Source organism: Podarcis melisellensis, assembly GCF_964234715.1.
Source record: "Podarcis melisellensis genome assembly, chromosome: 1".
NCBI lineage: Eukaryota > Metazoa > Chordata > Lepidosauria > Squamata > Lacertidae > Podarcis > Podarcis melisellensis.
In genome coordinates this window covers 17,238,652-17,265,141 of record NC_138528.1, presented here as the reverse complement: position 1 = coordinate 17,265,141, position 26,490 = coordinate 17,238,652, and the positions used below count along the sequence as shown (strand labels likewise).

Below are 26,490 nucleotides of genomic sequence, written 5' to 3'. Positions count from 1 at the left end.
CACAGAGCCTAGGACTTGCCGATCAGAAGGTCAGTGGTTCGAATCCCGTGACGGGGTGAGCTCCCGTTGCTCAGTCCCTGCTCCTGCCAACCTAGCAGTTCAAAAGCACGTCAAAGTGCAAATAGATAAATAGGTACCGCTGTGGCGGGAAGGTAAACAGTGTTTCCATGCGCTGCTCTGGTTCGCCAGAAGCGGCTTAGTCATCCTGGCCACATGACCCGGAAGCTGTACGCCCAATAAAGCAAGATGAGCTCCGCAACCCCAGAGTCGGTCACAACTGGACCTAATGGTCAGGGGTCCCTTTACCTTTACCTCCGAGCAAGAGACAGAGAGGCCATGTTTTCTTTGTTCTGTTCTGTTTGATTTAATTTGCAATACATTAGGCTTAGATGTTACTCCTCATGGCTGAGGAGTTTTGAACTCTGCTCATTGTGTGCTCATGTCTCTGGATATGGGCCACATCAGCGTGACAGGAGACCGGAGTGAAGAATGAATATATGAATTATAGGAATACAAAAAAGTGCAAAAATGACTAGGAAGCTGGCTGCAGCTTGCAAAGTGCTCTGCAACAGTTATTGTGGTGTCTTACACTGTTTTGTTAGAGTTTTAGAGATGAGGGGGTCCAAGCAGATCATTGGCATCTACAAAGCTTTGTGCTCTTGGCAAGCACCAGATCAACTGATTGGCGGCACTCGAAAAGCCCCACACCTCTGATTTCAAACCATGTGAACCCATGATACTGCTTTACATAAAAGCATCTTGTGAATGACTGGAGGGCAGCCTGACCCACAGGGGTTGGGGGGATGTCTGTTCTCGATACGATACAATAATCTTTATTGTCATTTCCAGGGTGCGCACTATCCTGCACTATCCCTGCAGCTTTCTTATGACACCTGATTTGATCCAAGGTGGGAAGAGTGCGCCCAATTATTCTCTCCATGTATAAAGTGCACTTTTAAACACGTTCTAATAAGTATTTCCATCCCCGCCCATCTGACGGCGTGGCTTCAGCCGACACACCACACCGTCCAATGGCATCAGTGTTCCTGTGTCCTGAATCTTAAAGCTCTGAGGCGGGACCAGCTGGAATTCAAACCGCTGCAGGAACTTGGCCATCACCACTTTAGCCTCCATCTGTTATAAGCAAACAAAACCAAAATAGAATAGTGAGCTCGGTGTGTTTAATTTTATTGCATTTTCATCCTGTCCTTCCAAGTGACTCTGCGTGACATTCATGGGGTCCCTTCAAAAGCCCTTCTCCCCAGGTGGTCAATAAGGGAAGCTTACCAGCTAATACTGACTGCCACCACCTACTGAGAGCAGCAAGACTCCCCCCCCCCCTGCTCAAATTAGTGCTCAAATATATCTACACAGTGGTACCTTGGGTTAAGTACTTTATTCGTTCCGGAGGTCCATTCTTAACCTGAAACTGTTCTTAACCTGAAGCACCACTTTAGCTAATGGGGCCTCCTGCTGCCGCCAGAGCACGATTTCTGTTCTCATCCTGAAGCAAAGTTCTTGACCTGAAGAACTATTTCTGGGTTAGCGGAGTGTAACTTGAAGCGTATGTAACCTGGGGTACCACTGTATATTCTCTGGACACATGGGGTAAAAGAACACTTGCCTTGGAATCCTCCTGGACCACAATACAGAGAGTTAAACCTGAAATCAGCATGCAACCGGCAGCCCCAATCAAGGTATAGTGGTACCTTGGTTCTCAAACACCTTGGTACTCAAACGCCTTGGTTCCCAAACGCCAAAAACCTGGAAGTAAGTGTTCTGGTTTTCAAATGTTTATTGGAAGTCAAACATCCAATGTGGCTGCCGAGTATTGTTTCCGTGGCGCCTGCACCAATCAGAAGCTGTGCCTTGGTTTTTGAACATTTTGGAAGTCAAACGGACTTCCAGAACTGATTAAGTTTGGTGCTTTTTTTTTTTTTGAGGCTTTTTCGGTTGATTTGTTTTTGTCCCTGTGTGGAACCCAGTTCACCTACTGACTGATTGATTGTATGACTGCGGAAATGGATAAAAAAACCCCCACCCCCTAAATCCAAACAGTAACTATCATCAGTGCAGGTAAGAAAAAATAATCATTTTTATTTCTATCATCTACAATACTGTCTTATTTATTTTATAGTTCAGTACATTGATTATTGCTTTCATTTTATGGATCAATGGTCTCATTAGTAAAATTCATGTTAAATTGCTGTTTTAGAGCTTGTTTTTAAAAGTCTGGAACAGATTAATCCATTTTGCATTACTTTCTATGGGAAAACGCGCCTTGGTTTTGGAATGCTTTGGTTTTGGAATGGACTTCCAGAACGGATTAGGTTTGAGAACCAAGGTACTCTCTGCACTTCTGACAGGTGGGTACTTGTTGACCGCCTGATGTCATGTGATGCCTAACAATTCAACTTCAGAAAGGAAGGACCAGGAACACGCTCTAAGTACACTCTGAATTCTTTCTTTACAGTACCAGCTGGATTCCTTAATACCTTATATCTCTTTCCCCATCTCTGAGATTTTCAGGACAGTCTCTGTTAGTGGTTTCCCATGGCTCAGATGCAAAGCTTGTATCCAGTGTGCAGTCAGTGTTGTGGGCCCTATTCTGTGGCCCTGCATCCTAAGCTGAGATCAGACATGCCTCCTCCTCCTTCTCCTTCTGCACTCAGTGGGTGTTTTAAGCAAGTTGTGCCATGTCGACTTACTGAATGTGTTTTTAACCTGTGATTTTTGTTTTGAACACTTGTGTTATTTTGATGGATTGATAGTTTTATTGTTGGTAGTGGAAAACCACTTTGTGACCATTTGTGGTGAAAAGCAGTGTACAGTGGTACCTCGGGTTACAAACACCTCGGGTTACAAACACTTTGGGTTACAGACTCCGCTAACCCGGAAGTAGTACCTTGGGTTAAGAACTTTACCTCAGGATGAGAACAGAATTATGCAGTGGCAGCGCGGTGGCAGCGGGAGGTCCCATTAGCTAAAGTGGTACCTCAGGTTAAGAACGGTTTCAGGTTAAGAACGGACCTCCGGAACGAATTAAGTTCGTAACCAGAGGTAAAGGTAAAGGGTCCCCTGACCATTAGATCCAGTCATGACTTACTCTGGGGTTGCGGCACTCATCTCGCTTTATTGGCCAAAGCAGTTGGCGTACAGCCACAGTCATGTGGCCAGCATGACTAAGCCGCTTCTGGCGAAACAGAGCAGCGCACAGAAACGCCGTTTACCTTCCTGCCGGAGCGGTACCTATTTATCTACTTGCACTTTGGTGTCCTTTCGAACTGCTAGGTTGGCAGGAGCTGGGACTGAGCAACGGGAGCTCACTCCGTCCCAGGGATTCGAACCGCCGACCTTCTGATCGGCAAGTCCTAGGCTCAGTGGTTTAACCCACAGTGCCACCCGCGTCCCACTGTATAAATAAATTGGAAATAAGTTTTTAAAAAATGCATTTGAATTAAAGCTGCGGTTGCAAAGATTACTGAGAAAAATGGAGTGTGAATTTAGTGGAAATTCTACCTGATTCTAAGCGTTCTGGAGAACATGAAACCATGCCACTATTTTGTGACATTTTTGTTGATCCTAATAAAGGTATTGACCACTTTTACTTATGGACAAGCATGGCTATTGTTGCTTTTTAAAAGGTAAGATGGCATTCTTCATATCGTCTCAACTTGAAAAAGCACTCACTTTCTGTGGAATCTTAACCCTACCATTTCTTGTTTTTATTTAACATTGTATACTTGTTATTGATGGTTTAAACATTAAATATGCCACATCTTTAGCACATAAGTGCTTGCAGGACCTTCTAAAAATAAAAAGCAAACCTAATATGGTTTGTTCAAATGAGAGGGGGGGGGATGGTAACTGCACAATTAACACGTCTGATTTGTCTCAGTTATCATTCCCCCAAAATTGCCAACTTTAGGTGTATAATCACCACAAGGTCGTCCTTATAACAAAACCTACCAATACCCAATTATGCACTAAGACAATTTCCCACAAAGTAAGATGTCACTGTATTATTATTATTATTATTATTGCTTCCCACAACTGTAGCATGTTTAATTAATGTATTTTGCAACCCAAATTAAATGGGAGCCTTCCTAGAGCATATTTCAAGAGCTTCTTCAATTTACACAATTTTGTACACAGTTTCTGTTGGCCTTGTTTTAAGAAATCCTTAGATCCCTACATTGCTCACACCCATTTCCCAGTATATTGCTATTTCCTCACTGGTTACACCCTGATTGCACAAATCCCAAACCACAGTGACTACGAAGTTCCTAGACTGAGTACATTGCTCCCAGAGCACATGCCAGATTGGGGAGACACCTCGCTCTTAAAAACTACGTGCAAGTCAGCCACCAGCCACTCGTTCAGACTTGAAAATGGTGAAAAGACAATTCTAAATCTGTGTAACCAAAATTCCTTAGTTGAAAGTGCACTCAGAGGTGACAGATATCACTGGTCAGGTGTCACCTTCAATTACCTTAACTGAGTACCTTTGAAGCCCCAAACCAAGGGGTTTTTCTTTGTTTTTTGGATTTAAAAAAAGTTATATTTTTGATTGTTGCAGCACATTTTAATCCAAGGGCCTAATTCCTTTTTGGTTAACTTTTAAGGGGGTGCTAGCCTTGTAAGGGGTCAGGGCCAGAGGAAAGAGGTGGGTTGAGCAAGAGTTAGGACTCTCACAGTATGCTACGTTCCAGCCATGTTTCCGGATGCACCTTTGACACCCATTTTCATCCTCCATTTGGGCAAGCAAGATGCATGACCACAGTTCAGTGACCAATTCCAGCCAATCCAAAGCATTTGAGGGTGGTGAGTAGCAAGGCCAGAGAGTGGTTTCACCTGGGTAGTCTTCAAGGGTTAGATAGAAGGGCTTGATGGGCTGCATTCAGCTCTTGGGCCTGAGGTCTAAGTAAGCCTTGAACTAACATGCTCCCTTCTCTTCTCCATCAGTTTGGAAGCTTCCCATTCTGATTTCCAATAACCACCGTTTAGCAGAAGAGGAGGGGATGCAATTCAAACAAAGGGACCTATCTTCTGCATCACTTGACCAGCAGACTGCTTTACTTACCAGTGCAAATATCTGCCCAATACAGGAACGAGGCCCCAGGGAAAATGGGAAATAGCAAAAGGACGGCCTAAAGCATCACAAAAACAAGACAGACAATGATAAGATGGTTTTGAAAACACCAGACAGGCTTCCTTCTAAGCAACAGCATATATTATAGCTGCTAATGAACATAGGAACACAGTAAGGTGCTTTATACAGAGTCAGATATTGGTCCATCTAGCTCAATATTGTCTACACTGGCTGGCAGCAGCTCTTCAGGGGTCAGGCAGGGAGTATTTCCCAGCCCTACATGGAAATACTGAGGACTAAACCTGGGCCTTGCTTTATGACTGAGCCTTCCCATTTAGGTGTTGTATTGAATAGCAGGTTGACAATAGTCATAGTCACTTCCTGATCTCTGCTTACGCCAAAAAAAGTTCTGTCGATTAATTTCTACAGATCAAGTTGCTGTTAAAAAGCACAGAAAGAAGCCAAGTCTGTTTTTATCCCTGGTCACGTAGCAACCCTAAATAAGTGAAATAATTTTCTGAATGTTGCCATTTACTGGAAACTCTTAAGTTTTTATCAGAAGTAAGGGGAAAGGTCTAAAAAGTCCGACATGTGGCAGAAAATGTTATAGTCTGCTGGTACAGACACAGGAGAATTTGATGTTTGCTTATTCATTCCACGTGCCAAATGGAAATCAATCCAGTAAATACAATCAATATTCACTGTTGTTTTCAGCCTGCAAGTGGTATGCAATCTATTATGATTGGTTCTCTGTGTGCATTGCATTTCCTTTGCACCAAAATGAATGGGATGGAATAACGTAATTAACAACGTGAAATTCCACCGCAGCAGAGAGCGAGGTGAATAATGTAAGTTTTTTAATCAGATGACAAACTGCAGCAGAATGGAGACAGCACTGCACACAATGAAAATGGATTGCAATAGAAATGGATGCCTTCTTACACCCCTACACTTCCAAAACCTGTCCTAATGTTGTGTTTGGCATTCAAAAATTTCTGATATTTTCTTCAAGCCCTCTGAAAATCTTAAAAATTAGTAGTATGTCTCAATGACAGTCACCACGTATTTTTGAGGTCCAGTGCCAAGGCCCTTCTGGCGGTTCCCTCACTGTGAGAAGCCAAGTTACAGGGAACCAGGCAGAGGGCCTTCTCGGTAGTGGCACCTGCCCTGTGGAACGCCCTCCCACCAGATGTCAAAAAGAACAATTACCAGACTTTTAGAAGACATCTGAAGGCAGCCCTGTTTAGGGAAGCTTTTAATGTTTAATAGACTATTGTATTTTAATATTCTGTTGGAAGCCACCCAGAGTGGCTGGGGAAACCCAGCCAGATGGGCAGGGTATAAATAAATTATTATTATTATTATTATTATTATTATTATTATTATTATTATTATTTGTTAGAACAAATAACAAAGGGACTCACCTTGGCTGGTCTTTGCTAAATCGCTCAGGATCAAAGACCAGCGCATCCTTGAAAAACCTTTCCATACGTCCCATGACATAGGTGCTGAACTGCCAAGGGAACAGAACAGTTTACATTTGTATATATGATTCTTCAAAAACATTGGTTGTTCAAAGTTAGAGGCAAATGCATACAGTATTTTAATTAAGTCTGGTTCCTTTCTCCAATTAGTCCTGCACAGAACATGCATTGCCTTATTCCTAAAGGGCTCAAGGCAACTTAAAAGCATTTAATAATAACTATAAGTGATCACACTGAACACCCTCACTAAGTACACATTTCCTAGCATACAATTATCAGTAACTGTGTCTCTCCCGATCCGCTTTTTGCCTGGTAAAGTGGGGTACAAAACCAATCATTCTGTGATTAAAAGAAGAAGAAATATTCTGCAACAATCCAAAAACCGAATACTGCAACCAGTATCAATTACGAAATTAATATTGTAATCCTATATGCCATATGTAATCTCCTCTACTTGACAGGGTAGGCAGGTATAGGATTGCGAGGTACGTTAATTTGCATGTCATCCTGCATTTCACATAATTTACAGCTTCCACAATTTAATTCAGCTTCTGCTAGTCATTCTAAGGAGGAGATTTGCACAACTTTTTTTTTAAAACTTAGTCATGCATGGTAGACTGGTTTTTGGGGGGGAAAAGGATGTCAGTGGGGGGAGCAGTGGAAACAGCTCCAAAAGCTTAAAATCACTCGGTGGCAGGAGGTTTCCCAAAAAAAAGCTAAACAACTTTGTGGGTGTCAGGAATTTTACTTTTAGAAATATGGCAATCCTAATGCATGGCCCTATTGAGCAATTATTACTATTCATTGCAGAGAGATGCAAGGAACCAAGAAATTATTCAGTACAGTCTTTGAGATATTACTATGTCTCTTGCCTAGGTTTGCCACAGTAAGGATAATAAACAACAACAACAACTTATTTATACTCCGCCCATCTGGCTGGGTTTCCCCAGCCACTCTGGGCTGCTTCCAACAAAATATTAAAAATACAACAAAACATCAGACATTAAAAACTTCCCTAAACAGGTCTGGCTTCAGATGTCTTCTAAAAGTCAGATAGTTGTTTATTTCCTTGACATCTGATGGGAGGGCATTCCACAGGGCGGGCGCCAATACTGAGAAGGGGAAGTTTGGTGTTGAATTCCAATGTGTTAGATAACAGCACATGGTGTTCAAACAAGACTCACCATTAAAGTGGTTTCTGCTGGAATTTTGATTCCTTCAACGACACATTCCTTTTCAGTCCAGCGGACAGTTCCTGGAGCCGGTGGATATAACCGCAGGGATTCTTTGAGAACCTAAGAGGGTGAAAAGGTAAAAAGAGCCATTTCTTTTCACCAACTAGTATGATTTGTTAAATGGTAGGGTTGGGTTTTCATCTGGAATTCTTCCCGAGACCATATAGCACCGGTCTTGAAAGACCTACATTGGCTCTCAGTATGTTTCCGAGCACAATTCAAAGTGTTGGTGCTGACCTTTAAAGCCCTAAACGGCCTCGGTCCAGTATACCTGAAGGAGCGTCTCCACCCCCATCATTCTGCCCGGACGCTGAGGTCCAGCGCCGAGGGCCTTCTGGCGGTTCCCTCATTGCGAGAAGCAAAGCTACAGGGAACCAGGCAGAGGGCCTTCTCGGTAGTGGCGCCCACCCTGTGGAACGCCCTTCCAGCAGATGTCAAAGCGATAAACAACTACCTGACATTCAGAAGACATCTTAAGGCAGCCCTGTTCAGGGAGGTTTTAAATGTGTGATATTTTATTGTATTTTTGGTTTCTATGGAAGCCGCCCAGAGTGGCTGGGGAGGCCCAGCTAGATGGGCGGGGTATAAATAAATTATTATTATTATTATTATTATTATTATTATTATTATTATTATTCCCATAGAAAGTCAGTTCAGTCACAAGTTTATTGGGGCTATTTGAACTAATAATTTGTTCTCAGCCTTAATTCCCCTGTAAGTTTCCTACTTCGTATTTTTCTTGCAGAAGGGGAATAAAAAAAGAAATCTACAGCACAAGGCTACACATGCCTACTCAGAAGTACGTCTCAATGAGCTGCTTTGGCAGCAATGGCAAACCATAGTTTAGTGTTACAAGAATTATCTCCCTGGGTTTGACTGCTCCCTCTTTTCTTCAAACACATCCATGAGCAGTTAAAGTTTCAAAAGATTAAACAGCAGAGTTGTACCTCAGAAGTAAAACAAAATCCGTTCTGGAAGTCTGTTCTACTTCCAAAATGTTTGGAAACCAAAGTGTGACTTCTGATTGGCTGAAGGAAACTCCTGCAGCCAATCGGAAGCCGCGGAAGCCCCGTCGGATGTTCGGCTTCCAAAAGAATGTTCAAAAACCAGAACACTCACTCCTGGGTTTTGATCGGTTGGGAGCCAAAACGTTCGAGAACTAGGCTGTTTGCAAACCAAGGTACGACTGTATTTAGTGTTCTGATGTTGCACTGAATTGTGGTTCATCTAAACCAGAAATGGAAGTTTCTGATGTTCTTGTTATCATACCAGAAGAGAGGGAAGGGAAAAGCGCAAGAACTCAGAGGGGAAGCTAGGCTTGCTCTCTGAGTGCTATGCTGTGGCCAAATGCAGCCCCTGTGTTCAGTGGGGCTGACTCCCAGATAAGCACTCATCAGGGATGCAAACCAAGATTGTTCATTTTGCAGACCCAGAAAAAGTGAGCCTCATCTACCATTTCATTGTTGTAGGAGTATCCTACTAGCAGCAATAGTTTGTTATCTAGTCCCCAGAGGAGACTGCCAGTTCTCCTAGCTCTTTAAAAACTGAAAATTAGAAGACAGGGCAAACATAGCAAAAACTGGCATGCTGTGCAAGGGAAAGGATTGCAGCCCCACGCCCCCCAATCAAAACAATGTTCTCTGAGTGCTCAGAAAATGCAATGGTAACAGAATATAGAACAGAACAGTTTATAGAATTTACGGTGGAACCTTGGTTCTCGAACGGCTTAGTTGATGAACAAATCGGCTCCTGAAGACCAAAAACCCGGAAGTAAGTGTTCTGGTTTTCAAATGTTTTTCGAAAGCTGAACATCCGACGCGGCCTCCGCTTGTGTGCTGAAAGCTCCTGCAGCCAACAGGAAGCCACGTCTTAGTTTTCAAACGTTTTGAGAGTCAAACGGACTTCCAGAATGGATTATGTTTGAGAAGCAAGGTACCACTGCATAAAGGAAGCACAACCTTAGAAGATCTGTGCACAAGAAATGAGTAACAGAGGCATATTTATTCCATCATGCCCGAACGAAAGGACCACATAGTAATGTGCAGTAAGGAAGCGATAGTTAATGCAGTGCCCTCCCACCATCCCTAACCACTGGCTGGTGACCCGTAATCCATAACATCTGGAGAGTGCCATCTTGGCTGCTCCTGCACTAAGGGATTTTCTGCTTGCACTAGTTGAGCTTTCCTACTGCTACAGGGATGGACCAGGAAGAATTAAAGTCATTGCATATCCAGTGTTTGAACAGTTAAAGTATCACAGTACCACATTTATTCTTCTGGACAGTAAGATTTCTTTGCACAGTCAGAATTCCTTACGAGAAACTGAGATTTATTTTTTTCTCACGGTGTTAATATTACAGCTAAAGAGCTTTGAGACTCTTTGCTCTAAAACGAGGCCTCAAGTTTCATCTTAAAACCAATGTCTTACTCTTAATGGCTGGGCCTCTAGGATCTTTTCAGAGCATTCTCCAAGTGTACCTGTGATAAGTATTTAAGCTCTGCGAGATTTTCATAGGCAACATCTCTCTTCACCCCAACGACCTCGTCCACTTCAGCCTGAAGTCTTAAGAAGGAAATGCAGGAGAAATTTTACTCAAATGTCCGTGGATTGTTTATTATGCTAAAAGGCAGACATCTACCTTTGAAAGTATCTGTATTTACCATATTTTTCGCTCTATAAGACGCACCAGACCATAAGATGCACCTAGTTTTGGGAGGAGGAAAACAAGAAAAAAAATATTCTGAATCCCAGAAGCCAGAGCAGCCTTCATCCTGCTGCCCTGAAGAGGCTTCGTGCACCTAAGCCAAAAGCTAGCGATCCCTCTTGCTGTTCTAGCTTCTGGGATAGCAGCACAGCCTTCATTCGCTCCATAAGACGCACACACATTTCCCCTTACTTTTTAGGAGGGAAAAAGTGTGTCTTATAGAGCAAAAAATACGGTACCTTCCTAGGAATAAGCAGCACCATAATTCACTCACACAGTCAAAATGCATATTGGTTTGGTTCGTCCAAAGATAAGAAATAATTGCTCCCAAATCATAGCCAGTTTAGGTGCTCTGGGTGGTTACAATCCAGAACACAGTTCAACACAAATAGAGAGAAGGGAGATGCAACCCGTATAATGGTTGGAGTGTTGGACTAAAAACTGGCAGACCAAGGTTCAAATCCTCACTCAGCTGTGAAGCTCACTAGGTCCTCATGGGCCAGTCACTCACTCACTCTCAGCCTAGCCTACCTCACAGGGCTGTTGTGAAGATAAAATGGGGAGGAAGAGAACTCTGTGCACCACCTTGAGCTCCTTTTCCTTTCTCCAGTTTCTGGATACAGTGGTATCTCAGGTTAAGTACGTAATTCGTTCCGGAGGTTCGTTCTTAACCTGAAGCACCACTTTAGCTAATGGCGCCTCCTGCTGCCGCCGCGCCACCAGAGCATGATTTCTGTTCTTATCCTGAAGCAAAGTTCTTAACCCGAGGTATTATTTATGGGTTAGTGGAGTCTGTAACCTGAAGCGTATGTAACCTGAGGTACCACTGTATAACATTAGACATACACAGAGTGCATAAAATAACTCAACGGACCGTCAATGGGTAGGAGGGACCTGCTAAAAAATAGAAGCACAAATAAAGGAAGAATAAAAGGGAATGGAGAACTTCACCCACTTCTTCAATATGTCAGGTTGCCGTCCCAGTTCCAATATGGTAAAAGACAACAAGTTGGCAGTGGTCTCGTGACCTGCAGGACAGGGAATCTAATTACTTTATTATTACAATCTATTAAATTTCTTGATGCTTTTGAACTATGGTGCTGGAGGAGACTCTTGAGAGTCCCATGGACTGAAAGAAGATCAAATGCATCCATTCTTAAGGAAATCAGCCCTGAGTGCTCACTGGAAGGACAGATCGTGAAGCTGAGGCTCCAATACTTTGGCCACCTCATGAGAAAAGACTCCCTGGAAAAGACCTTGATGTTGGGAAAGATAGAGGGCACAAGAAGAAGGGGACAACAGAGGACGAGATGGTTGGACAGTGTTCTCGAAGCTACAAACATGAGTCTGACCAAACTGCGGGAGGCAGTGGAAGACAGGAGGGCCTGGCGTGCTCTGGTCCATGGGGTCACGAAGAGTCGGACACGACTAAACAACTAAACAACAACAAATTAAATTTCTATACCATCTTTCATCTGAAGATCACAGGTTGGTTTACAACACAAAAATACATACCGTAATAACAAATAAAAACAATATCACCACTACCACTCAGTTTAAAAGGCCACAGATTGTTTAATTAGCCAAAGGCCTGGTTGAAGAGGGACATTTCCGCCTGGTGCCTGGAGATATATAATGAAGGCGCCAGTCGAACCTTCCTGGGAAGAGCATTCCACAAGCAGGAAGCCACCACAGAAAAGGTCTTGTTCTCATGCTGCCACCCTCCAGATCTCTCAAGGAGGCCCATGAAGAAGGGCCTCAAATGATGATCGCAAGGTCTGGGTCAGTTCATAATTAAAGGATGGAAGGAAAAAAGGAATATAGATTTACCAACCTGCAATGAAGAAAGTGACAAAATTGTCCAGGAGAATTTCAGCATCGCAGTCCCCTTCCTCAGCTGTCAAGACAGGAAACCAAGAGTGAGGTTGACCTCCCTGCCCAAAAGAAAGCATCCATGACAGATGGCCATCCAACCTCTGCTTAAAACCCCCCAAGGAGAGAGTCCAGAACCTCCCAAGGGAGACTGTTCCACTGTCAAACAGCTCTTACTGTCAGAAAGCTCTTATTGTCCTAGTTGCTCTCCTCTGCACAAGTTCTAGGTTGTCAACATCCTTCTTAAACTGTGGCACCCAGAACTGGACACAGGATTCCAAGTGTGGTCTAACTAAGGCAGAATAGAGTGGTACTATTACTTCCCTTGATCTGGACTCTACACTTCTGTTGATGCAGCCTAGAATAGCATTCACTTTTTTTGCTGCTGCATCGCACTGTTGACTCATGTTCAGCTCATGGTCCATCCAGACCCCTAGATCCTTTTCACATGTGAAATTGGCAAAAATGTTTAGGATGAGTAGTCAATTACGCGGGAAGTGTAAAGATAAGGATGGTGACTTTTACCACATGTGGTGGTCATGTGAGAAAACAAAATCGTTTTGGGAAATGATTTACAACAAAGTGAAAAAGATGTTTAAATATACCTTTCCCAAAAAGCCAGAAGCTTTTTTGCTGGGCTTGATGGGAGAGGAAATTGAAAAACTGGTTTGAGGGTTATTTATGTTTGCCCAAAAATGGAAAGTACAAGAATTGCCATTCATGGAGGAGTGGCAGATGATGATGTTAGAATATGCGTGTAATGGTTCTAGGGGTTGCTCGTGCGTAAATCGGTGCCACACCTGGCTTGGTTACCTGGGTGAACTCTTTCTGTCTGGACAGCCTCTCACCCGTGGCTGTCTCAATCGCTGGCAGAATCCGTCAGTGGGCGTTTCTTGAACTTCTTCCAGCAAAGAAGCTCTTTGACGCCTAGTCTCCGCCTACTCTCCCTGCACGGAAGCCTTCTGCGCAGGGAGGGTGTGGGCAGTGGAGGACCCGTGCTCTCCCCGCTGGTCTCCAGCAAGGAGTCATGGAGCCACCTCACCGATTCCCCCATCTGCCCCCCTTCTCCACTGGTGCTACGCTGATTTCCTTCCCCAGATCATGGGCTGCTTATCTCCCTCCAGAGACGCTCTCCGGAATCCCTCTGGAGCCCTCCCTCTCCCTCTGGCTCCGATGGCAGTTCCCTGACAATGCAGAACTAGCAAAACTGACCTGCAGGATCCAAAACCAGAATGAAACAAAATTCCAAAGAGATTGGAGTAAATTTATGGATTATATAAATAATAACTGTAGGAACCTGAAGACACTAGCAAGACTGAAATAAATCTTAAGGCGTGGACTGGGAAAATAAGAAAAGACTGCGGGAAGTAGATTGAAAAAGGAAAACTGGTTGGAGGGAGGGAGGGAAATCATGGCTCAGCAGAGCAGCAGATAAGGAAATGAGTGGACGATGGATGAAATTTATTGTATTTATTTGTGTAAACCAGAAAATTAATAAAAAGCATATTAAAAAAGGAGTCTCCTACCTGCACTCTTCAGTATCTGAGTCAGAATATCCAATGGGATCTCCTCCCCATTCTGGATGGCTTTGCGTCTCTGTTCGATACACTGGCTGCCAAAACGGCGCAGCAGCAGTAGGCTCTCCTGAACCTCTTTCACTTCTTTCCTGTACTTTGGCAGATACTGGACAGATAACAGACACTATCATGAAGAGCAGAGCAGAGCAAAACCAAGAACATATTACTGGTCGGCGTAGCTGTCAACAAAAGCCACCTGCTAAGACAGAAGATAGATGTGGCCCACTGGCGGTTCATGTTCCCTTAGACAAGCATCCTTTGTGAATGCAATAGCAACCAGCAGGTGTTGAATGGTCCATTCCAACATATCACAGATCGCTGATTGATCAGCAATAAAACAACTATGCAAAATCTACGCGGGTCCTGCAGTTGTACAAGACAGTCTGGAAACAGGTAGGAAGAACAGGGCAAGCCCAAGCAAAAATGTTTAAGGCATATCTAGTGGCGCAGGAATGCAAAAGAACTAAGTGATAACATCCCTTGCCAGTTTCCCAAAAGGATTTGTCCGAGACTCTTGGAATGAGCTTGACAAGCAATAATGTATGTTTCAGAGAGGGTCAGAGTTCCACGAGAAATGCCTGCACTGACCTTAAATGATGGATTGCGTGTCTGACCCAGTCCTTTCATGATCACGGACATCGCATGCGGAAAAGGCGTGCTCTCATCATGCAGGGTGTTCAGTTCAAGGCCAAAGGCTACCTGATAATGTGAAGAAAGGGGATCTAAAACATCTTTGCATTCTGCCATCCTCCTTTGCAGTTCAACCTTGATCTCTATTTCTCAAGCCTTTTAAACACCAAAGAGGAGGAAATGTTTTGGTACATTATACCTGTGGGGTTCATCTTGTTTCAAGTTCACAAAAGTGTTACAGGAACATTAAAAAGCCCTTGGCTTCTTGGTCAGAAACACAACAGGCTGTGTATGCCTGTGTACATTTTGTTATATATTTACTTAACATATATATAGCCTGCCTTTCACCTGAAGGTCCTGGCACAGAAATATACAAAAATGAAACCACAATTAAACACTATTAAAGCCAGCCAACATGAATTCCATACAATTAAAACAGCAACAGCAATTAAAAAAATAGTTACAACACATTGTTATTATTCTAATGTCAGCTTTGCATGTCTTATGAAGCTGGGTGAAAGTTGAGCTGGTGAACTGCAGCATTCCTCTGGATACTTGACAGAAATTATTTCTTTGTGCTGTGGCTCTATTCAACAGGCATGCAATGTAAGATTTCCTTTCCCTATGTGTTAGCCCAAAAGGGTGAGGGCTTCCCAACACCCTTTTCTCCCATATTAAACTTGTCCTTTGTGCTGCCCTTTGACTCAATTTGACTCCGAATGAGAGGCATCCCCTGCTCCTTAATGGAAACAGGAAATTCATCTGGTGAGTACCTTTGCAATGATGTCGAGCGTCACGCGTTTCAGCAGGCTCATCACATCCACTGCAGTTTCTCCATCGGCTTTTTCATCCAGCATCCTCATAAGCTCTTCTGTTTGCTCGTTAAAGGGCCCCATCAAGCCCATCAGGTAACTGTAAAATTAATAAAAGCAAGCAAAGGCTTTGCGGTCAAACTGGAAGCTGTCTAAGGTGTGGAAATGAATATAAGAGCTAACTGGATCAGAGCCATGGCCCATGCAGTACAGCATTCTGTTCTCACAGTGGCCAAGCAAGCAAGACCAAAGCGCAAAGTTATTCTCACCTTCTGTGGCTTCCAGCAACACACAGAGAATTATTTCTGCCTCCAATATGGAGGTGAAACACAGCACAGCTACTTGGACTATAGCTTAGCATGAACGTGCTGGTTCTCAAGAGAGGAGATTGTGGCTACTTTGCTCCTCTACACATCTGGTCCTCCTGCTACTGTGAGCTAAGCTGTGGTTTGTCTTAGTATATTGTCCAAACCCACACTCATGATTTGTCTTGCGCCAAACTGCAACCAAGGTTTGTCCTTGGGTTTTACACAGCCTATGGTTTGTCTGGAGGGAGACAAACCATGAATCCTGGTTCAGACAACCGGCTAACCCAAATCATGGATTAGCTCACAGCAGCAACAAGAGGAGAAGTAAAACAGTCACGATTGCCTCTCCAGAAGCCTGCACATTCATACATTCATGCTGTTTGGGTTAGTGCTATCTGCAAATTGAGCCATAAGCTCATTTAGAGATAGGTGGTTAGGTTATCAACATGAACCGAAATGCGCAGCATCACTTAAGAAAAGACATTCAGTTAATATCTACTTGCGACTGAAGGCCGGGTCCATAATTTTCCGCTGCTTGTGCCAGTGGTCATAATCACGATCAGTCACCAAGCCATTTCCTAAAAATCTGAAAAACGATGGAGAATTTTTATTACTATTTCAGGACCAGTTTTGAAATCATGTTCTGAACCACTGTAATAATGGAATACTGAATGGTATAGTTTATGTAAAATATGCAGGGATTTAAGTTATGCAAAATGAACCATGGAAAGAGAAGAAGGGAAGTCACTGATATTTTAAGATTGTTTAAATGAATATTCTAAAATGTAAAACAGAAAATTTCATTACAGGAGGGAGAAAACCCAAAATGCATAATAAAAGCAAGCACAAAAACATAACAATATCCCCCAGTAACACATTTAAAAGGGTATTGGATGTTAATCAGCCCAAGACTGAGTTGAAGAAGAACTGACCTCTTCTCTGATTGACAGGGCTTACAGATCTCCCTCCAGTGTCAGTTCCAGAGAGTGGGAATAGACTCTTGGGTAGACTTTTGAGTTCATCTTGTCTCCTATGCTGCTCCAATATCTGTATGAAACCACTTAGAAATGCCATCTGGCACTTGGGGGTCTGTTGTCACCAATTCATAGGTTCGACACCTCGATCGCACAGCATTTCCTGCACTTTTTATTTATTTGTTTATTTAAAAAAATGTGTATACTGCCCACTCATAGAAAATATCAGGGTGGTGTACAAAATAATTATTTAAAGTGACAGGCTCATCTTGGGGGGGGGGGGGAATGAGAGCTGAATAGACCTGTCCACATAAAGTAGGTCTCCCAAGAGTTAGCTGTAAGGATGACTGCCAAATCTCTGCTGTGAGGGTGGTCCATAGCCTGGGACTAAAAGGTAAAGGTAAAGGGACCCCTGACCATTAGGTCCAGTCGTGACCGACTCTGGGGTTGCGGCGCTCATCTCGCTTTATTGGCCGAGGGAGCCGGCGTACACCTTCCAGGTCATGTGGCCAGCATGACTAAGCCACTTCTGGAGAACCAAAGCAGCGCATAGAAATGCCGTTTACCTTCCCGCCGGAGCGGTACCTATTTATCTACTTGCACTTTGACTTGCTTTTGAACTGCTAGGTTGGCAGGAGCAAGGACCGAGCAACAGGAGCTCACCCCGTCACGGTGATTCGAACCGCCAACCTTCTGATCGGCAAGTCCTAGGTTCTGTGGTTTAACCCACAGCGCCACCTGCGTCCCTTAGCCTGGGACTAGGAAAGCAAAATACTCAACTTCCAGCTGAAGCCAGTCAGCGCTCTGTTAAGATGGGGGGACAATGAACAGTGCTCCTCAGGATATTCTCAGTGACTGGGCTGGGATATAAAGGCTCAGGTGGTCCTTAAGGAATCCTGAACCCAAGTTATTCAGTGCTATCCATTTCTGCATATAACAGAGCCTGAAGAAATTCACCTGCCTGGTGGCATTAAAGATCACAACCTTTTTCTGAATCAATGGAATTTTCTCATCCCACACGCCACATACCAGTACATCTTAGCTATGTACATCTTACCTACCGTACACCGAATAAATTAAAAAGACGTCCATATGAAACTGGATCCTTTGGGTATTGTGGTAACATCAGGAACTCCTAAAATTAAATCATTTTATCAGTCCGTATTCACATATACCGTATTTTTCCATGTATAACACGACCCCCATGTATAAGATGCCCCCTATTTTGGGGGACTCAAAATTAAGAATATGCACTGTCCATGTATAAGATGACCCCTTATTTTAAACTTCAAAAATTTAGGAAAAAATATAGTCTTATGCAGGAAAAATATGGTAATTCATGTGGTCACAATGAATACCCTCCGCTAAAATTGTGAAGAGGGAATAAGATATTACAGGGCTTCCTCCATCCCACCAGTGTTTAGAGTGTGGGATTTGGGGTATTTAAATTTAGGGCGGGCTGGGAGGTCTTCACTTTTCTGCCTTGAGAGGGTTTAATGTGTTCACCCAATAAGTGGTGTCAGAGTATTTCCCCAAAAAAGTTTGAAATGCCTTTTTGTAAGACACATTCTGTAGGTCCGCGGAAAATCAAGAAATGCTGATTCAGAGAAACCTCAGATATGTATAACTGGGTGTGGGGAAAATTGTGGAAAGATGATATAAAATTCACAGATTGCATACTATTAAGAGAGAATTACATGAAAATGATGTATAGATGGTATGTCACACCAGTAAAAATGGCAAATATGTTTAGGAAAGAAAATAACAGATGTTGGAGATGGAAGGAAAAGGAAGGAACATTTTATCATATGTGGTGGGAATGCAAACACATTAAAATATTGGGAAATGCTATATAATGAATTGAAAAAAAATGTTTAAAATGAATTTTGTTAAACACCCTGAAGTCTATTTGTTAGGTATCTCAAATCAAGAGCTGCCAAAAGAAAAATGGACATTATTTATGTATGCTACAACAGCGGCAAGAATCTTAATTGCACAATATTGGAAGACGGAAGAAATACCATAAAAGGAACAATGGCAAGAAAAGCTGATGAACTACGCAGAATTGGCTAAACTAACAGATAAACTACGAGAGAAGGACAAAAAGGACTTCAAAAGAGTCTGGGAACCATTTACAGTTTTTTTGCAGAAACAACAGAATGGACTGGATGCACTGGCAGGATTTGATTAAACTTTCACAATTTCATTTGAGTAACAGATATTTCAAGGAAATGATAAGGGGTTTTATTTTTGTGTAGGAAAATCAGGATACAATAAATAAAACTAAATAACTCAGCAGAGGGGGAGTTGAGGGAAGTCCAGAGGAGGGGAGGGAGAATAATTGTAAATAACATGATGAATGAGATTTGTATCATTATTTGTTATAAAATTCAATAAATATTCCAAAAAGAGAGAGATATGTTTAACTGGGTGTGAGGCTGCCACTCAGACAAGATGGACTTAGCAGGGAAGTTTGTTATTAGAACGTCAAAGGGAAACCTACAGTTTACCCAGTAGTGGGTCCACTGTACAGGCCAAAATGTACCTCTTTAACCAGGCCTTTGTCTGACTGACATTCAATGCCCTTTTAAAATGTGGGGTTGGGGGATTATTGGGTTGCTCTTGTTTTTATTCTGATGATGTATTGTAGGCATAGGCAAACTCCGACCCTCCAGATGTTTGGGACTACAATTCCCATCATCCCATAAATAAATTATTATTATTATTATTATTATTATTATTATTATTATTATTATTATTATTATTTATTATCTCTGACCACTGGTCCTGTTAGCTAGGGATGATGGGAACTGTAGTCCCAAACATCTGGAGGACCAGAGTTTGTCCATGCCTGAAGTATTGTGTTTTTATATCGTGATTTTATCCTGTGAACCTCCCTGAGACCTGCGGGTATATGGCATGATACAAACTTAATTATTATTAATAATAATAATTCTAAACATGTTTAATTGGTATTGAACTCAGGGAACTTTACTTCCAAAAAAGTGCACTGAGGAGCACAGCAATCACCGAGTAAAAATTTATGATTGCTTTTCATGGCAAATTTGAAAGCACCACAAGGCGATTGCTGTGAATTGAACTTTTTGTTATCGGTCTATTTATGAACGCAGGCTCTCTGAATGAATTATATCCCTCGTATCCATCTCCTTCCATTTCCTTAGTAATTCTAATTCCTGCACCCCTGCTGTATTTAATCCAAATGTACGGATCTCTTCTACTGGGAAAACAAATGGTTTGAACCATAGGGATTAAATCAGAGGTGCTGGGAAGTGTGTGATTCAGCAGTCTTCCTGAGCTACTTGTAATGTGGTGAAGTTGGAGGGTGGGGGTGGGGATAATTTAGTCCTCTTATAGACCACTTAAAGGTAAAGGGACCACTGACCATTAGGTCCAGTCGAACGACTCTGAGGTTGTGGCGTTCACCTCGCTTTACTGGCCGAGGGATAGTATAGCTTCCAGGTCATGCAGCCAGCATGACTAAGCCGCTTCTGGTGAACCAGAGCAGCACACGGAAACGCCGTTCACCTTCCCACTGGAGTGGTACCTATTTCTCTACCAGTACTTGCACTTTGACGTGCTTTCGAACTACTAGGTTGGCAGGAGCTGGGACCGAGAAATGGGAGCTCACCCCGTCGCGGGGATTCGATCTGCCGACCTTCTGACTGGCAAGCCCTAGGCTTTGTGGTTTAGACCACAGTGCCACCCGTGTCAATAGACCACTTACTATATATTTAAAAATGTACTCAAGTGGTTTGTAATAAGGAGTCAAAGACTCTAAAACAACAAAGAGTCAAGATCTCTATCAGTCATGGCTTCTCCCAAAGAATTCTGGGAGTTGTAGTTTGATCAATGTGCTGGGAGTTGTTAGGAGTTACCTACTGTCTTCACAAAGCTACAACTCCTAGAGTTCCCTGGAAGAGGGAATGATACACTAAATACTGGAATTCTGAAAAATCACTTTCATCTTCATGCTCAGAGGGGAAAACCGCAAAATATACCTTTACTCCTTCAGGACTTAATACCAATACTACGACTCTGTGAAAGGCATTAAAACGCAAGATGGGTCCATATTCATTAGCCCTGTGAAGGAAGATATTTGAACAGTAGTAAAAAATGACGATACAATCAAGTTAATGACCATATTTATCTATCAAACAAGGTGTGAGAAATGCTGCTGCCATACTAAGCACATACAGTCATACCTCGGCTTAAATACGCTTCAGGTTGAGCGTTTCCAGGTTGCGTTCCGCGGTGACCCGGAAGTAACAGAACGGGTTACTTCCGGGTTTCACCACTTGCGCAGACGCTCAAAATTATGTCATGCGAATGCTCAGAAGTGGTGAATCGCAACCCGCGCACGTGCAGACGTGAGTTGCGTTCTGCTCAGGATGCAAATGGGGCTCCAGAACAGATCCCGTTCGCATCCAGAGGTACCACTGCACTAGAACAAGAGACATCATATTTTTCTTTCTTTCTAAGGTCATTGCTGTGTAAAGACTTGATAGGGAATTCCTGAACATGGGCTCGCTTAAAAAAAAAAAGCTGTATCTTTAGTGTCAGGGATATGAGAATATGTTCCCCAGCATATAGGGACAGCTGGAGTATATATAAGATATTCAAGAGAGAGATTAACTGCCCATAGTACTCCATTGCTCCTGTAACTTCCAGATGGGATGACTGCAATGTATTCTACAGGGAGATTCCCTTGAAGATGACTCAGAACCTTCAACTGGTCCCAAACACAGCGGCCAGATTATTTGCTGGGGTTTCCTTTAGAAACCCTGTTCTAAAATAGCTGCATTGGCTGCTGGTTCCTTTATAAGCACTACATCTGCTCACACTAGCTTTTAAAGCCCTAGATGACTTGTGCCTCAAATAACTGACAGACTGCGCCCTACACACCCCCTTGAGGTGTTATGTTCAGCAGTGGAAATTCCACCTCCCTCAGAAGTTCAGAGGTGGCGGCAGCCCCAAAGAAGGCATTCCCTGTCGCAGATATTAAATACTGCGCAGTCTGAAGCGACTGGAAGCATAAGAACCGACTCCTTTGGAAATGAAACCTTGCCGAGGCCCGCAGAAATATTATTCAAACTTTTACTGGCATAACTTTATTTACAACAGAATTAAAGCATCAAAAACATCCATGCAGTGTCTTGTGCTATTCAGCACAGGCTTGGCACCTTGCAAAATATGTAATGTTAAGCAATATTATCACTTGTCAGGGTCAGAGAGGGACTCACAGCCACCAGCCTTTCCAAATGGCAAATTTGCAACTCAGTAGCTTCGTCACATGATCAAAGGTTCACTCTCAGTACCCAGGCAAACAAAGCAAATTTCTACATTGGCTAATCAGCTTTCAACACCACAAACACAAAATTACATCAAGTATCTGCTTCTTCAGCGAGGCTAACATTTGGAGTTTTCACCCTTCTTCTGAACCGGGTGAGAACTAGTTATCGTATTATTTTATTATTGACGAAGTATGTACAATTAGTAGGTGCCACACAAAATTTCAAAAAGAACAGCTTCTGTCTGCAGACATGCATTTAAAGATTTTAAAAAAAACAAACCAAGACAATGCAATTCATTATCTCATATTTTAAACTACTTGATTATTATTTTTTTACATACCATTGCAAGAAGAGCTGATGAGCACATTCATTTTTTTTCAGCATTCCCCATAGCATTGGCAGGTGGCCCAAGAAAAAGCTGCAAAAAAATGGTAGAGGCAGAATTTAAGGCGTGTAAGGAACACACATACATGGAAGATGCAGTCAGGTGAAAAGGAGGACATGGCTCCTACCCCTTTAATCATTGTCAAGGGTGGCTCCACAGCCAGAAAAATGATGATGGTGATGATATATTATTATTATTATTATTATTATTATTATTATTATTATTATTATTATTAATACCCCGCCCATCTGCCTGAGTTTCCCCAGCCACTCTGGGTGGCTCACAATCAAGTGTTAAAGTCAAATATTTAATATTTAAAACTTCCCTAAACAGGGCTGCCTTCAGATGTCTTTTAAAGATAAGATAGCTGCTTATTTCCTTGACATCTGATGGGAGGGCGTTCCACAGGACAGGCGTCACTACCGAGAAGGCCCTCTGTGTGGTTCCCTGTAAACTCACTTCTCGCAATGAGGGAACCGCCAGAAGGCCCTCGGAGCTGGATCTCAGTGTCCGGGCTGAACGATGGGGGTGGAGACGCTCCTTCAGGGATACTGGACCAAGGCCGTCTAGGGCTTTAAAGGTCACCACCAACACTTTGAATTGTGCTCGGAAACGTACTGGGAGCCAATGCAGATCTCTCAGAACCGGCGGCCACTCCCAGTCACCAGTCTAGCTGCCGCATTCTGAATTAATTGCAGTTTCCCGGTCACCTTCAAAGGTAGCCCCACATAGAGCGCATTGCAGTAGCCCAAGCGGGAAATAACCAGAGCATGCACCACTCTGGCAAGACAGTCCGCGAGCAGGTAGGGTCTCAGCCTAAGTACCAGGTGGAGCTGGTAGACAGCTGCCCTGGATACAGAATTGACCTGCGCCTCCATGGACAGCTGTGAGTCCAAAATGACTCCCAGGCTGCGCACCTGGTCCTTCAGGGACACAGTTACCCCATTTAGGACCAGGGAGCTGGAGTAGGGCAGAGCTGTGTGATTTGACATTAAAAAAAAAGTAAAGGACCCCCGACAATTAAATCTAGTCGTGAACGACTCTGGGGTTGTGGCGCTCATCTCGCTTTACTGGCCAAGGGAGTCGACGTTTGTCCACAGACAGTTTTTCCGGGTCATGTGGCCAGCATGACTAAGTCACTTCTGGCAAAACCAGAGCAGCGCACGGAAGCACCGTTTACCTTCGCGCCGGAGTGGTACCTATTTATCTACTTGCACTTTGACGTGCTTTCAAACTGCTAGGTTGGCGTGATTTGACATACAATACACAAATTCTATCACCAGCCAATGACTCCTCTCCAGATTTACACACAGTCTTGCTAATTTTATGGGTGGAATGAGAACAGTACATAGACTATGGCAGTTCCTCCCGCCCCCCAATTATCTGCCAGCTGAACAGGGCAAACTTGTGGATCCCGTCTTGCAGAAGAGGCATATGTCTGGAAAATTCTAGCGTGTTAAGAACCACTTACAACATCAAGACTCAGAAGAGTACCCAGCTGTTGGACATGACTTTGATGGAGCTGCCTGTGGAAATCCCTTGCTCCCCCCCTGCCCAGACCACACCTAGACCTTTCCATCTCTCAAATACTGGGGTTACACAGGAATTCTTCTTGGGGCAGCAAATTATTCCAAAGGGAAGGTAAAACACCAAGAGATGAGTAGGGGAAAAAATGAGAATGTTTGCCTTGCCTCCTATCTCAGGTTCCAACCATTCTAAAACTTTTTTTTTTTAAAAAAAAGGAAGTTGGGAATTGGGGAATTATGGTTCAACCCAGAGGCACCAAAGGAGGTGCCAAGCTTGGCAGTCCCTGATTTATCACATCATTCTATGTCCCTTTAAATGTGTTTGTGGGAGGAGGGTTATTGGTTTGCTTTCTATTTTTAATGTGCATTTCATGTTCTAGTTTTGTATTTTTATGTTGTGATCTTCAGATGAAGGGCGCTATACCAATTTAATAAATAATAACAGCAATAGTAGTAATATGCCAAGGAGCTCAAGATGGTCTGCATGTTTTCTCTCTTCTCCATTTTAGCCTCACGGCAACCCAGAGATGAAGGTTAGGCTGAGAGAGTGTGTGACTTGCCCAGTTCCATCTAGAGAGCTTCAGTCTAATACTCTAACCACTGCACCACACTGCCCACTGCCCAAGAAACAAAAGACAGTTGCCAGCTGTGGTGTCTATGCTCATTCTAACCCAGCTCTTGCTTCATATGTAAGGTTTAAAAACTACTGTATTTTTTGCTCTATAAGACACACCAGATCACAAGACGCACCTAGTTTTTGGAGGAGGAAAACAAGAAAAAAAATATTCTGAATCTCAGAAGCCAGAACAGCAAGAGGGATCACTGCGCAGTGAAAGCAGCAATCCCTCTTGCTGTCCTGGCTTCTGGGATAGCTATGCAGCCTGCATTCGCTCCATAAGATGCACACACATTTCCTCTTATTTTTTAGGAGAGAAAAAGTGAGTCTTATAGAGCAAAAAATACGGTATCTTGAGTTCTTATTAATATCTAGAAGCATGGGTCTAACTGCAAGGGGTATGGAACTGCACACAAAGCTTCTTTGTGAAATTGCCTGGACTTCCACAAGCTGGGAAGGAATCTGAGGGGGTGCAATTTTAGTTTCTCGGCATTCTGCAGGGTGTTTTGTTTTGGGGGTGGGTTGGTTTTGGCTTCAAGTCTAGGCCAGCCTTGGCCCCCCTGCTACCTGGTACATCAACAGTGGACTGCATTGCAAGATTGCCATAAACTCCTCTCTGCTGCAGTGTGGTCCCCTCCACAGTAGACTGTACTTGTATGGGGGGGGCGGGATTTAAAACATTATTTAAAGCTCAACATTGTTCATGCAATAAGATCTAAATCTGAAACAGCAGGAGTCTCTTGGCACAGCTCTTACTTCTATTCCAGAAGAGACAGGTGGAATACTACCAGACTGCCACTAATTTCCGACACGATTCAAACACATACTAACAAATGCAAGTTCCACAATTCAGGCTGATTTGCTGCTGCTGCTGTTGCGTAACAAACAAACAAACAAACAAACCGGACGACTTTTTTTTTTAGTGTTCCTCGAAATTTATTTGCACAAAGTTTGCAAGAAGCTTGGACAACACCTGCTATTTATTGAGTATCCACTGCAAACTGATTGCGGGGAGGTTGTAGATGTTGCAAACAATCCGGTCCATTTCCCCCATGGCCTTCCTTATCGATGAAAAAAAACGGGGGGGGGTCTGATTTGGGGAGGGGGTTCTTTGAGCAAGTAGAACACCAAACCAACTTCAACTGTGCGACATGAATTTCCTCCAGCCTGGATCTTTGCCAAAAGCAAAGAAGCCAAAGGAAAATGAACTGGATAGCGCCTGACCAAGATGAATCATAAACACGTTGCTTGGAAGGGGGCAGTGGAGTGGGGGAGGTTGAACCTCCAAATCCTAAACCCGCCACTTACGAGGGAGTAAACCCCATTGAAGTTTGCTTACTTTTGAGCAAACATAGGCATGCGCGGAAAGTCCCTTGGAACGTAGCAGGGGGCTTCTTTCTGCGTAAAAACGCACGGATTGTACTGGGAAGAAACTACCCTCGGAAGCTTACTACCCTCCAGATATTTGGGGCTAAAAGTCACATTAACCCCAGCCAGCATCGGGGTGGGGGGTGGGATCCAGGCCGCTGACTGCTGCTCTGTAGTTTATCCTGCTTCCCTGGATAGACTCGGGAAAGGAAACTTGCCGACGCTCCCGCTTCTTACCTCACCCTCGGGGCGCTGGGGATGTAATCGTATTTCATATGGATAGATTTTAGGTAGCAGCAGTAGAGGCCAAACGCCAGGAGGGACACGGCCAGCAAGAGGCGCAGCAAGCCCCAGATCACCTCCAGCGCCTCCATGGCGGCGGAGAGCTCAGCTTCGGCAGGAGCGAAGCCAACGTCCGCCTCTGTCAGGCAAGGAAAGGCCTTTAGGTTGGGAGGAGCCAGCGCGCAAAAAGCCTTTCCCTTTAAAGATACAGCCCGCGCGCAATTGCTAACTCAGCTGGAGAAGCACTTTTCCAAGGATCCCCTAGGAAAGAAATAAAAACCCGGTCAGTTTTGTGCAAGTGGTGCTCACGTCG

At 43.5% G+C, this 26,490-nt stretch overlaps 1 protein-coding gene and 1 long non-coding RNA gene across 4 annotated transcripts; one reads left to right on the top strand and one right to left on the bottom strand.

The window, feature by feature from the left end:
- Nucleotides 1-508: 508 nt before the first annotated feature.
- Nucleotides 509-26,325, bottom strand: LOC309370667 (cholesterol 24-hydroxylase-like). 3 transcript variants are annotated; one of them, XM_081912592.1, is made up of 16 exons: nt 26,133-26,325; nt 22,341-22,418; nt 20,708-20,789; nt 17,750-17,823; nt 16,214-16,300; nt 15,368-15,506; nt 14,553-14,663; nt 13,914-14,070; nt 12,350-12,412; nt 11,471-11,543; nt 10,289-10,373; nt 7,761-7,871; nt 6,517-6,605; nt 5,084-5,150; nt 953-1,134; nt 509-779 (listed from the first exon to the last, which is right to left on the bottom strand). In XM_081912592.1, the coding sequence occupies exons 1-15, from the start codon at nt 26,267-26,269 to the stop codon at nt 967-969; spliced, it is 1,521 nt and encodes a 506-aa protein (XP_081768718.1). In that variant the 5' UTR covers nt 26,270-26,325; the 3' UTR covers nt 509-779; nt 953-966. The 3 variants fall into 3 exon arrangements, with proteins under 3 accessions (XP_081768718.1, XP_081768717.1, XP_081768719.1); XM_081912591.1 differs by having other exon boundaries at nt 509-1,134; XM_081912593.1 differs by lacking the exons at nt 509-779; nt 5,084-5,150 and having other exon boundaries at nt 977-1,134.
- LOC309373344 lies at nt 7,896-9,430 on the top strand. Its single transcript, XR_014169982.1, has 2 exons — nt 7,896-7,983; nt 8,469-9,430. It is a non-coding gene; the product is annotated as an uncharacterized lncRNA (long non-coding RNA).
- Nucleotides 26,326-26,490: the final 165 nt, after the last annotated feature.

What these genes read in the sequence shown, in the direction of transcription:
- LOC309370667 (XM_081912591.1), bottom strand. Translation starts at nt 26,269, where the DNA reads ATGGAGGCGCTGGAGGTGATCTGGGGCTTGCTGCGCCTCTTGCTGGCC. An exon ending in AGCTTAAATACTTATCACAG is followed by an intron (nt 7,872 to 10,288) that starts GTACACTTGGAG and finishes TCACCCTCTTAG; the next exon opens with GTTCTCAAAGAATCCCTGCG. An exon ending in CAGCAGAAACCACTTTAATG is followed by an intron (nt 6,606 to 7,760) that starts GTGAGTCTTGTT and finishes TTCCCTTGGCAG; the next exon opens with TTCAGCACCTATGTCATGGG.